Here is a 12,332-nt window from a genome sequence, read left to right as displayed (position 1 = left end):
AATGCTTTCTTTGGCGGAGACTAGGAGAAATCATCATGGTTCTATAATGTTTATTGGCTTCTAGGGCCAAGAGTTGCTTCCTGTAAGAGGATGCAATGGCTTTTCTAGTCTAGCTGCCTGCCTTCCCTGCAGTGGGGGTGCCTTACTGTTCTGACTGTGATCTAGAATAAGTAAATTATCATGGTGCAAGTTTCTCAACCTCAGCTCCACTGACACTGGGGGTGGGATAATACTCTGCTGTGGGAGCTGTCCTGTGCATTGTAGGACGGTTAGCAGCTTTCCTGGCTTCTACACACCTGACACCAGGAGAACCCCTCTAGTCGCAGACACTAATGTCTACACCAAATGCCCCCTGAGAATTGGCCTGACTGAGAACCACTGATCACAGTGTATTCTTAAACCTGGATTTTTCACATCATTTTAAAAACAGCTTGACCTTCCCATGGTACAGAGTGCCCTATGAGCTTGTCCCTCTGGGTGTGGCCAATTGGGCAAAGATTGACAGATGGCCCAAGCTGGGTCAATCACATTCAGTCTTTTTGGAGAAGGCATTTAAGACACAGGAAGTGAGTCAAGTATACTTGGATTATACCATGATGCTGAGTGAGATCAGAGTTGGTACCACAGAAATAAAAGCTTCACACAAATCCCTAAGTTGTGGGAGAGCAAAAGTTAAAATCCTTGAAGGGGGAACCAGTCTACAGAGAGGAGAATGAGGGAAAGAAAGAACAAAAACAAAGAAAACAAGAATGGCAGCTGCTAAAATAGTTTATGAATCCTATGAAGTTTGGCTGAATTTCCTGTAACTGGGTTTCCCAGGATTCCTTTATTTTCTTAAAAAAATAATTTCCCCTTTATTGGTCTAGCTTGTATGTGTTTCCTTTCTAATCACCTCATAATTCATAATGAAAATACATAACATGAGTCAATCTAGAAGGTGTCCTTCCCCCTCTGTATCTAGAGGTAGGATCATGGACCCTAAGTCAAGAGATTTAGGTTCTAACTCCTGCTTTGTGACCTGAGCAAGTGAGTCACTTCTCTGAGTCCTGATTTTCTTACAAAGAATTTGAAGATCAGCTCACATCTGGCTCTAAAATTATGAAAGATAAAGATGGGGAAAGATATTTGTGATCCCTTTGAACTTTCAACTCTCTGTTTGACAGGCATATAAAATTGTTTAAAGATGGTGGTCAAGACTTGGAATTGGAGTCAGTTACTTTCATCTCAAGAGTTAGTAGAGATACAACTTATCAATCATGGGACCAATGGAATAGTGATTAACCCTTCTAAGCCTCAGTTTCCTTCATGTTTAAAATGGGAGGGAAAGTGTATCTGCCCCAGGGGTCCCCGTCTCCAGGTTTTCAAGCCCTTTTCATCCACTCCCATGCTGAACAGATAGGGTTGACTTATATAACCAATATGATATTGTGAAAACAATGAAGGATAACTTCTGAGCCTCTATCATAAAAGAAAAGGTCACTGTGGCTTCTACATTGTTCTCTTGGATCATTCACTCTGGGGGAAGCTGCTGCCATGTTGTGAGGACACCCAGCTCCTTTGGAGAGGTCCATGTGGCAGGGAGCAGAGGCCACCTGCCAACAGTTCTGTGAATGAGCCATCTTAAAATCACCCTCCAGCATCAGTCAAGCCTTCAGATCTTGACTGAAACCACAGAAGGGACCCTAAGCCAGAACCATCCAGCTAAGCTAAATTCCTGATCCATGGAAACTGTGAGACAATGTTTGCCTTTTAAAGCTGCTAACTTTTTGGGGGAGGGCATAAATTGTTACATAGCAATAGATAACAAAGATGGGGGTGTTGGGATGAGTAAATAAAACAACGCATTAGAAATGTTTAGGACAGGGTTTGGTACATGGTGAACTCTCAGGGCACTTCTATCTGTTCATGAATGTATGTGAACCCCTAGAGCAGTGCCTGGCATATAGTATATGCTCATTAAATATGTGTTGAATGAATGTTAGGTATTATTTTTTTACTACCATTATCATCATCATCATAATCGTACATAACCTCGATCCAAAATCAATTCCCAAATGAGTTGGACCCTCAAAATTATAGACTTGAAAAGATTCCTTTACCTTATCTTCTCTACACAATGGTCAACCAACAGCTATTTGAAAATGCCAAAGCCAGAGAAACAAGAATTCAAACTCTATGCGGAGGGCTGGCATTTGTCTAACTTTGCAGCACTTTGGATGCACCTTCATTATCCTGAACCATATTTAGATGAAACAAAACATATATATTATGCACAGTAACGACGCAGGTGAACTCCTAGAGAGAGGGGTAAAGCCAGCTACTTACCATCGACACAGGAAGGTCGGTTTCTTGTCGTTCCAGCCACTTTCCCGGGTAGACAGGAACACTTGACTGTTTGTGATCGCTCCTCAATACGGTTCTTATTACAACATCTGTGTGCAGCGATCACTTCACATGTCCCTCCTTCTGGCAAGAGAGAAAGAATCAGGACACTGATTAGAAATAATTCAGTGGGCATTCAGGCATGTGAGGGTATGTGCGAAGGGGTTGGGGAAAGTGAGAGAAATAAAAGGAAGAGTTTCTATGAGGTACAGTTACTGTGGGATTCTCTCCCATAACATGTATATATATATGCATACAAGATTATGTACAAGGGATGTCTCATCTTGGAGATGTCTCATCTTGCATCACAGCAGTACTCTTTAAATGCAACAAAGAGCACCAATGAAGAGCTCTCAAGAGGCAACATTTCCCGGCTGTATGTACGGAGAGGCAGCGGAGTAGTGAATGCCAGGTGCTAACACAAAATAAAGATGCTACCAGATTTAAATGCATTGTATTTGGGGAGCTCACCCCTGTGTTATCTTTGCATTTAGAATCTCTGTGCTCCTATTAATGATAAGCAACAGACACTCCAGTGGTACAGAACCTGCAGTGGCAAGAAAACTGCCCAGAAATGAGCTCTCCTTCCCAGCACCTGCTCCTCTCAAGGGGGATGAATAGAAAATCTAGTTGTGCAGTCATTTCCCCAGTCCAGATCTCACCCAAAAGTGATAGAAAGGATCACTGGAGAACATCATCATGTGCTTTAGATGGAATCTCAAATTACAGACCGAGGCATATGGCTTCACTTAATCGTTACAGGTCAGCCATGCATTCGTCAGAATTTAGTGGCAACTTAGGGTATGCCACTGTCTGCTAGGTTCTTAACAGGTGCTCTGCTGGGTGTGTCAAATGTCATGGAGATTCAGCTAGATCTTTCCAGCCCGCAGGACACCAGCTAAGCCAGTTCTCCAGGGACACAAAAGATGCTCCAAGTGATCAAAAACCAGGAATTAACTTTCCTAACATCAAGTTTTACATTCAGGAAGGATGGTCTTCATTTGACAAGAATGGACCCATAACATTTAGGATCCTTGGCATTTAGGATTCAGTTGGCAGTAATTCCTCAAGCATTTATGAAGCAACTACTGTCTACAAATTACTATAAGGGATGTGTGTCCAGCCTGTACATGGTGAGCACTTAGGAAACATTGAAAAAAAGGAGCAGAGGGAGGGAAGACAGGAGGGAGGGAAGAATTTAAACACAACACCATCCTATCCTGGGGCACTGGTCTCCTTGCAGGTTATTGGCTGAACATGGCAAGCGTGATCCCTTTTGAGGGTTGCTCTGAAGAACAGTCTCGACAAGCTGAACTAGGTACCACCTAAGACAGTCTTCTAGTGGATCTCTGGCTCATTCTCACCTCTTCCATATCTTTTCCCAAATGTTATTTTATCGGAGGCACATTTGACCACCCTACTGAAGTCATAATTCCCTTAGCCAGCACGCATGATCTCACGTTGCTCTGCACCATCCCCCGTCCCACACTCCACCACCAGGGTACCTGTAACTTTCAAATACAGCAGATAATTTATTTATTTATTGTACTTATTGTGTGTTCCCCACTGGAATGTAATTTCCTCAAGGACAGGTATTTGTATTGTTTTCCATTAAACATTGTATCATTATTAGAATTTCAAAAGTACTTTTAGTACGTATTTCATTTAAGTGGCAAAATTGTTCAAAGATAGAAATAGGACGATTGTTATCTGTACTTTTTAGTGAGGATGCAGACTTAAAGCAGCCAAATGACATAGCCATAAAACTAATGGTGATAATAATAGTATCATAGGAGTTAACCATTTATTGACTCTTTACTATGTAACTGACATCATGGTAGATACTGTATAAACCTTCAATTTACTATATGCTCTCGAAAGCCCAATGAGCTTATGATTACCTTTTACAGAGGAGGCAACTGAGATCGAGAGCAGCTTAAACACTTGCTCACATTTTACTTAGCAAGTACCTGGCAGCATCCGGACCAGAATTCAGATCCTCTGAGCCCATATATATGTTCTTTCCCCCGTCCCACCCTGGCACCCATACTGCCATTCCTCTGAAAAGAGACTGGGAATTGACAAGTGCTCCATTTTCATTAAAACCCTGTAAATAAAGTCAATGACCCCAGACCACATCTTCCTCAGGCTCACAGATGATGGATTTGCACACTGGAAGCCAGGGGTGTCGCTCTAAATAACAAGCTCATCTGGTCTTGACAAGTTGAACTATGGCTCCAATTACACCTGCTGCTCGGGTACACCAATGCGTAGCCCAGAACCAGGTCTCAGATGACCACAGGACCCTGCCATTTAGAAAGTCTGATTGGCCCTGTCATACCCAAATCTCCTGATTCCCAAGGTTTACGCTTGTGACTGACCTACCCATAGTCAATCACAGAAATTTAACCTCTCAATCTATTCTAACTACGAAAGCCTGGTCCACTGACTTGTAATGACAAAAAGAAAATTAGATCTTTGATAGGAAAAGGCTCACATCTGCGGTCCTTTGATCAGAAGTCTTCAAGTTATGCCTAGTGGGGCTTCACAGATTATCTGAGGGGGCTCAGTTATATCACTGGAGGAAAGGAGAAAGCAACTCTAGATACTTTATTTTTAATATTCAGTATAGTACTTCAATGTTTTATTTAAATGTTTATTTTAACATTCAGTGTAATCCTTCAAAGGAGTTCCTCTGCTAAGGAAAAAGTGAAAACAACTGTACTTTGCTGATGATCAGCTCTAAAGCTAATATCAAATGACACGTATTTATTGGATAGATGGATGATGGAACCAGATGAAAAATGAATTACAAATCTGTCATGGATTATTGCACAATTATTTAACATGGAACTTACAGTTTTTCGAGAAGCTTAGATGTCTTTGCTACGGTAGTGTATAGCAAGCTGGTAAGATATACTCCCCCTTTCCAATTTTTATGTGTTTTTTTATTTCTTCGCTATATCAGAAGCCCACATTTATTTGGTCCACCCAGGACATAGTGAGAGGCTGATCAAATTCTGTGAAAAGAAATACATTTCTGGACTTCTATAATAACCACAGGGATAAAACTTTTCAAGATTCTCTGGAACTGACTATAGTCTTATTTACCTACTGGCCTCATCAGCTGGCTGCTTCAAAAAGGAGACTGGAAATCAAAATTTTCCCAGCTTTGGCCCCCATGAAAGGAAAGAGTTAGGTTTGTCATAACCCTTTCTGGAAACTAGAAAATTGTTCTTTTAAATCTATTTTATCTGCATTTTAAGAATTACCTAGTGAACTGTCCTTTCAAAACTAACTGCCAAGGTTATTACAGAATCATAATGATAATATTTGTCATGTAAGTGTCTTTCAGTCTTTGGCACCAATGCCAGTCCATTCTAAATTTTATCTCAATCCAAGTCAAAATGATTTCAAGATGATCTATGGCCTCTCAAAGCAAAGTCATTTAAGTGCTCAGAAAATTGAGCTTTCCTTTCTTGCTTATGGATTTCTGGAAACTCGCTTCTTTTCTGGATTTCACTCAGCATCTGTAGATCCAGCAAAGAAGACAGGTGAAGTAACCTACTAGCTAATGGCAGAGAATGTGTCACAAACATAAGCCAGTGTGGAATTTGTCTGTGCTATTCCGACTTTCTAGGTTGTTGCTTGTATCACCACTTTGTCTATAGAAAACACATCTAAGATGAAATATAAGAAATCAGCCTTCTACCCTAAATCTAGCATTGTAAGGGGTCGCATTGTTCTTCCAGATTAGAAGGTAAATACAGTAATTATATGACTAATGCAGGCCAATCTGGAAAAGTTACCTGTGTTAGATGGACATCAATTTCCCACTTCTCCCTCCACGCAAATTTTTAAAACAGTGGCATTGCTTCCCGCTCCCCTTGCCCATGTTCCCCAGGTGGCAATGGGAGAGTCCCCCGCAGGGCAGCTCCCCCGGGCAGCTCTCCACTTCCCCTGTCTGCTCTTTCTTTTGGATTTGTCAGCGCTCTGAGTACACTATCAAAACCGATTTTTAACAGGAAGAGAAAGGTCCTACTACCCAAAAAGAAAAAAAAGACAGCATTTCAAGATTATTTCTGGCAGCAGCAACACTCTCTGAGCTGGAGAAGTTAAAAAAAAATGCCAAGTCCAATATGCTCCCAGCAATGATCCCTCCTTCCCAATTCAGTGCATCACGGTCTTGCCCTGTACAAGTGCGGAAACACAAGAAGATGAATTGCTAAGGATAATATTTCTTTTAAAACAGAGTTCCCACAGATGACAATTACATGTCATGATGGAAAGGGAGGATGAGATTAGGAATGATTGGCAGGCAGATGGCTAAAAACTTGAAGGTTGGCATCTATGGACATCTAATAGAAATAGCTTATACCAACCTACCTGATTGCTCTGAGCTATAAACTGGGCCAACCATTTAAAAATGGGCACTTGTGGGAGATTGCTAAGGTCTAATCCTTTTCATCTGCCAGGGAATTTGACGTCCAGTAGTATATTTTGGTGTTGATGGTTTCATGTCCATGACCAAGCATAGCCAATCAATTGGAAATTATCACAACACCAAGTTTTCTGGGAAAGAAGATGCTGGGTGAGATTGTAAAGTTGAAATGGAAGAGAAGTATCTTTTATTTTTTATTTTTTTTTTAAACTTAAGTCTAAACTCTGTATTTTGGGGGGAGGTGGGGTCCCCGTATTCACTATTCAACTCTTCTTTAGGTGGTCTCCTTGAATCAGATTGTAAGTTAGATTTCCCTGCTATATGATCCTACAATCTCACATAATTATCCCATAATAATATTCACAATGCATTATTTTGGCATTTTTAAAGAATATTTCACTTTTCTTATCTCTACAAGAACAGCAAGTTTTCTGTTTCTTTACTCTATTACTGAGCCCATGTCTGGCCTATAGATATTTGTTGAATGAACCTCTTCCCCAAAGACTAGCTTTTGCCCCCGACTGTATGCTCACTTAAGTAAGCCAGACTTTTCTTTTATAGCGTGTCTCCTAATTGGAATGATTGGTTTACTAACTGTCCATCTTGTTGGGCTGGACACTCTTGTGATGGCAGGGACTACATCTTGTTTACTTCTTTATCCCTAGTGCCTGGCGTAATAGTTGACATTCACACATTCGCTAAATTACTGAATAATTAAATGACTGAATGAGGGATAAAAGGAATAAAGGGAAGAAGCAGAGGAGGGAAGAAGGAAGGGAAGGAGTGAGATGGGAGAATGAAAGAGGAAGAAAGGAGAAATTAAGAGAAGAAAAAGAAGGGAAGAAAGACTGACTATAAATTAATCCTCTTTGGGGAACTTTTCCTGAGTATCCACTACGTGATCTTTTCAGAAAATAAACTTGAATGATAAATGTAGCTTTTGCAAAGAAGTGACCTTCTAATACACCTTCCAGAAAAATCAACTTGGAACTCTGGTTTGGGGGAGAGCCAAACTGTACAAAGGAAAAGCTTTTCATTCTAAGTGAAATGACTGGAAAATGAAATAGCAATTAAGAGTAACCATAAGGAAACTTCAGTCCTCATTAATAGTTAAGCCAGGATACATCTGCTTATAGTCAAAGCCGACTTTTACAGGACATGAATAAAATGTGATTAAGGAATGTTAAGATTGACATGATAATACGGATCCTTGCCTTTTCACTTTATTGCAAATGGTTCTTTTCTTTAAAAGCTGTTAAGTGTAAGAAAAAGCACAGGTTCTTTGAGATTCACTTTTGTAGGACTTCTTGATCAAGGCCTTATAAATAGCTCTCTTGGAATCTCTTGTAGCGGATGTCAGAAATGCATATTTAGGACTGTGTTAAAAATGCTTTATTGACTCACTGGAAGCTCCAAGTGTGTTTGTAAATCATTGACAAGAGAGACACTGATGGACCTTTAAGCATGTCTTGGTCAAGGAGGGCAAAATGGCCACTTGATTTTTTATGTTTGAGATTAAACAAATTACCATCTCCTCTGTCCTAGGGTTCTGGGGTATATTCAGGATAGACAAATGTAGGAAAAAGAAACAAATTCTGGGGCAGACAACCATGTTTTAGGCAGTATAGCATAATGAATAAAATAAAATATTGTAGAATCAGGGCCGCAAAGTTCAAGCCCTAAATCAGCTTCCTGTTTTTCTCCATTCTATGTCTCAAGGTTCTCCTCTGTAAAATGTGGATAATAATAGCATTAACTTATTAGGGTTGTTTTGAGGACTAAATGGGTGTGAGAAATAAATAAGTACAGACAAACTGATTATAATAATACTTGGCTCAAAGTAGGCACTAAACTGTATTCTGCTGTTAGTAATACTATTGGGATCATTATCTTTGACTAGATCAGAATTATTTGTGGAAACATATTGGACTCTTCGAAATTTTTTCCCTCTTTTGACCAACATGGACCATTCCCCACACCCATCTCCTTACTCTTTCCCCAGGCCAGTGGTGGGGGAACAACATTTAGACCTCACCAGTCCCTTGAGATAAGATTGTTAAAGGTACTGTATACTACAGTAAACTCAACAAGCATCCCCTAGATTTCCCCTTTATAGTTTTTAAAGAAGAAAATGGCTCAAACATTGGATATGTTCAAACTCCTACTGTAGAAATCATTTTTAATAACTGCTCTAACAACATGGAAATATATTTTACTCAAAGATATACCAATGAGGTTACAAGAAGAACATTCTTGAATCTTTACTGATCTTTATATACTACAGAACTTTTACTTGTTTCCAGGCAGGATGCCTTGGATGGCATTAGGGAGGGGAACCCAAGTAATGGTTTGGGTATCAGACTGGCATTGTGCTATTCTCAGATCTGCCGGAGAATTTGTGTTAAAATAAGGCTGAAAATGTAACATCTCCTCCTGTGTATTTCTTGCCCCCAAATTTTTTTGCCTGATCAGGATCTGCTGTCAATCCATTGCAAATTAATGCAATCATTGAAACAGCTTATTGCCCAGTAGGGAAAGCCACTGAAAGGCTGGGTGGGACATTCACCCTGGATGTTGATGTAAGTTTCTGGTAACTAAATCACAGTATCAGTGCCCTTCAGCTTCCCTGGGTTATGATCTCAAATAAATTAATCAAATTCTATTATGGTGATTAGGGAAAGAGTTGGAATGAAATAAGGCTTAGAAAGATAGCTATATCCACTCTTCCCCTCTAAGTGCAACATTCTCAATCTAAATCCTGTTAGGATTTCTCCCAACTCCATCCTTACACCAACATCACTCATCCAGCTGGGTGATAGCTTATCAGGTTTTCCTTTTCTATTGCTAGCCTTCAAGGCTGAGAGCAATATGCAAACAGTTCCTTGAAAAGAAAGAGGCAACCCTGTTTTACAGAAGCCACACCTCTACGTATATTAATTTCTTTAAAATTATCTGAAATACTGACATGAAAGGTTGATTATATTAATATATAAATCTTATTTGAAATAATCAACATCATTTGAGTTACTAGCTGGGTGACTTGGAGCAAGATGTAACCTCTAAGCCCTGGTTCCTTGTAAGTAAGATGCCAAACTTAAGGAATGTTGTGAGGATTAGAGATTGTGTATCAACAGTAATTAATACACTGAGCAGCACACAGTAGGTCCGCTATAAATAAGAGCTGACATTCTTCTTATTGTTAACCTAAAAAATGAAACCCAGTTTCAAAGACAATATTGGAGACAGTTACATCTGACATGAGTTTTGATGGAAGGACAGAATTCTGAAAGGCTGGAAAATGGAGGCATTTACGTTTCAAGCTCCAAGACCCCCCGTCAAATGTCTGAACTGTTTGTGCAGTGATGGGTGGTCGAACGTGCTTTCTCCTTTGCATCCCTGCCTCATCTACTCTTATGTCTTTATTCATTTTTATTCTGTTTCTTCCTGATATTTATTTAATGGCATATAAGCAGTAATACACTCTGAAAAGGAAGCCCAATAATAATTATAAACTTTTAAAAATTCTCTTAAAATGAGATTGTTCTATTATCTTGCATGGGTAAGTGTAATGGATGTTAAAAGGAACATGGGTGGTGATGATACACCATCTCCATTATTGAAACGTGAATGGACAGCAGGCAATGTGATGACTCGAAATCCATCACCTCTAAACCATAACTATTTTATGACATTTTTTCCTCCAGCTAAACAAAAATACATGCTATGGAACAACATTCCTGAGTTGGCTTAGAAGCAAAGACAAGAAGATCAAGATACAATTTGAGATAATCTAGGGAGAAATGACTGTGAAATACTATCCCCTGAAAGAAACATTTTCACATTAGGTTCTGATGATCCCTGGTGGGTCCTCTTGCTGAGTCTTAAATTGATCTTAAATTCTAAGTCCTTACTTTGGTACCCACAGGAGAACCACATGAAAATCCATAGACATTAGCTTTTACTTCCGTCTATGGTCTAATTACTCTCAAACTCCTAAGTGAGTTATCAAGTGTTATGGAAATCTGTTATATAAACAAAATTAGCATTTTGCTTGTGTCTGTTGAATTCTATTATTAAGGGTTTTGTAAGGCAGTGGTCTCTACGATATCAATGGCTGGGACTTTCCTAAGTCCTAGAGGATCCATGTGTGGTAGGATGGTTAAGAGCATAGCATTTGAGATTGGATTTTGGAGCCATACTGGCTGCATTTAAATGCTGCCTGCACCCTTTGTGAGCTGTATTATCTCAGGAAAAACATTTAAGCTTTCTATTCTTAGCGTCCTCATCTGTAAAATGGGGAAAATAATACTTTCATGATTAGGTTGTTGTGAGGATCAATGAGTAAACACTGGCAGTGCACTTAGAACAGTGCCTGAAGTATAAGAACAAGGCAAGTGTTTGCTATTAAGAGTCTTGCTATTATTAATTTTAGCTGTTGTGGCCATTAGGGCTTCTCAATGACTATCTCTGGCTCTCTTCCTCTGGGCTTATGGTAGTTCCTAGTTCCCCTGTGGGAGGTGGGTCCATATGACTACTTCTGTGTTAAAGGAAGTGATGTGTGACTTACATACCAAGCTTTTAATTCCTTATGGAAGATTCTCCAGGGCTCTCTTCCTGCTGGTGTGGTAACCAGAAGTATTTTAGACCAGGGATCAGCAAACTTTTTCTATAAAGGTCCAGGTAGAAAATATGTTTGGTTTTGTTGGTCATCTGATCTCTGTGGCAACTACCAAACTCTGCTATTGGAATATGAAAGCAACCACAAACAATACATAAACAAAAGTGTGAGAGTATGCCAATAAAATATTATGCATGGAAACTGAAACTTGAATTTCATGTAATTTTCAGGTGTCACAAATATTCTCCTTTTGATTTTTTCCCAGCCTTTGAAAAACGTAAAGATCATTCTTAGCTCATGAGCTATAAAAAACAAATGGCGAGCCAGATTTGGCCTATGGACCATAGTGTGCCCACCCCTATTTTGCTTATTGGCTGCTCCAGCAGTTCTAGCTCCTGGGTAACTCCTCCAAACACAACCCCTCTGATGAACCACAGTGGGCGTGTTGCTTGATCAAGAAATAAACCTTCATTGTTTTAGGCCAATGAGAGTTGGGGCTGGTTTGTTATCGCAGCTTAATACAGCCTAATCTGACTAATATATTATTCTTTAAGATGATGAGAATAAAAGAGGTATATTACCCCCTCAAGAGTGCTTAAATAGGTTCCGTAAATATGTTTAACAATAACTAGGGTGGAACGATTCCAAGGCTTTTACCCGGGAAGTAGAGTCTTTCAAATCGATGCCTTCCATGAAGAACTGGAATGAGATACAGCTGCTCAGCTTCCTCCTCTGTGCAAATACATCATCCAAGCCAAGGATCTGGCCCTTGTCATCTGGGTGTTTTATTGGTTTAGCTGAGAGGTAATCATGAAAGTATATATTTCTTTATATCATGAGATAGTGCCTCTCCTCCACAGCCACAGAGATCAGAAAACACACATTTAGGGG

At 39.8% G+C, this 12,332-nt stretch overlaps 1 protein-coding gene across 2 annotated transcripts in view; it reads right to left on the bottom strand.

Moving 5' to 3' along the window:
- Nucleotides 1–12,332, bottom strand: part of TAFA1 (TAFA chemokine like family member 1) — a 766,369-nt gene that overhangs the window by 108,128 nt on the left and 645,909 nt on the right. For both annotated transcript variants that reach the window (XM_082412441.1, XM_082412442.1), the window contains one exon: nucleotides 2,326–2,466. In XM_082412441.1, coding sequence (XP_082268567.1) covers nucleotides 2,326–2,466 — 141 coding nt within the window. The remainder of the gene's footprint in view (nucleotides 1–2,325; nucleotides 2,467–12,332) is intronic.

Source organism: Balaenoptera physalus, assembly GCF_965194825.1.
Source record: "Balaenoptera physalus genome assembly, chromosome: 11".
NCBI lineage: Eukaryota > Metazoa > Chordata > Mammalia > Artiodactyla > Balaenopteridae > Balaenoptera > Balaenoptera physalus.
This window is presented reverse-complemented; position numbering and strand designations above follow the sequence as displayed.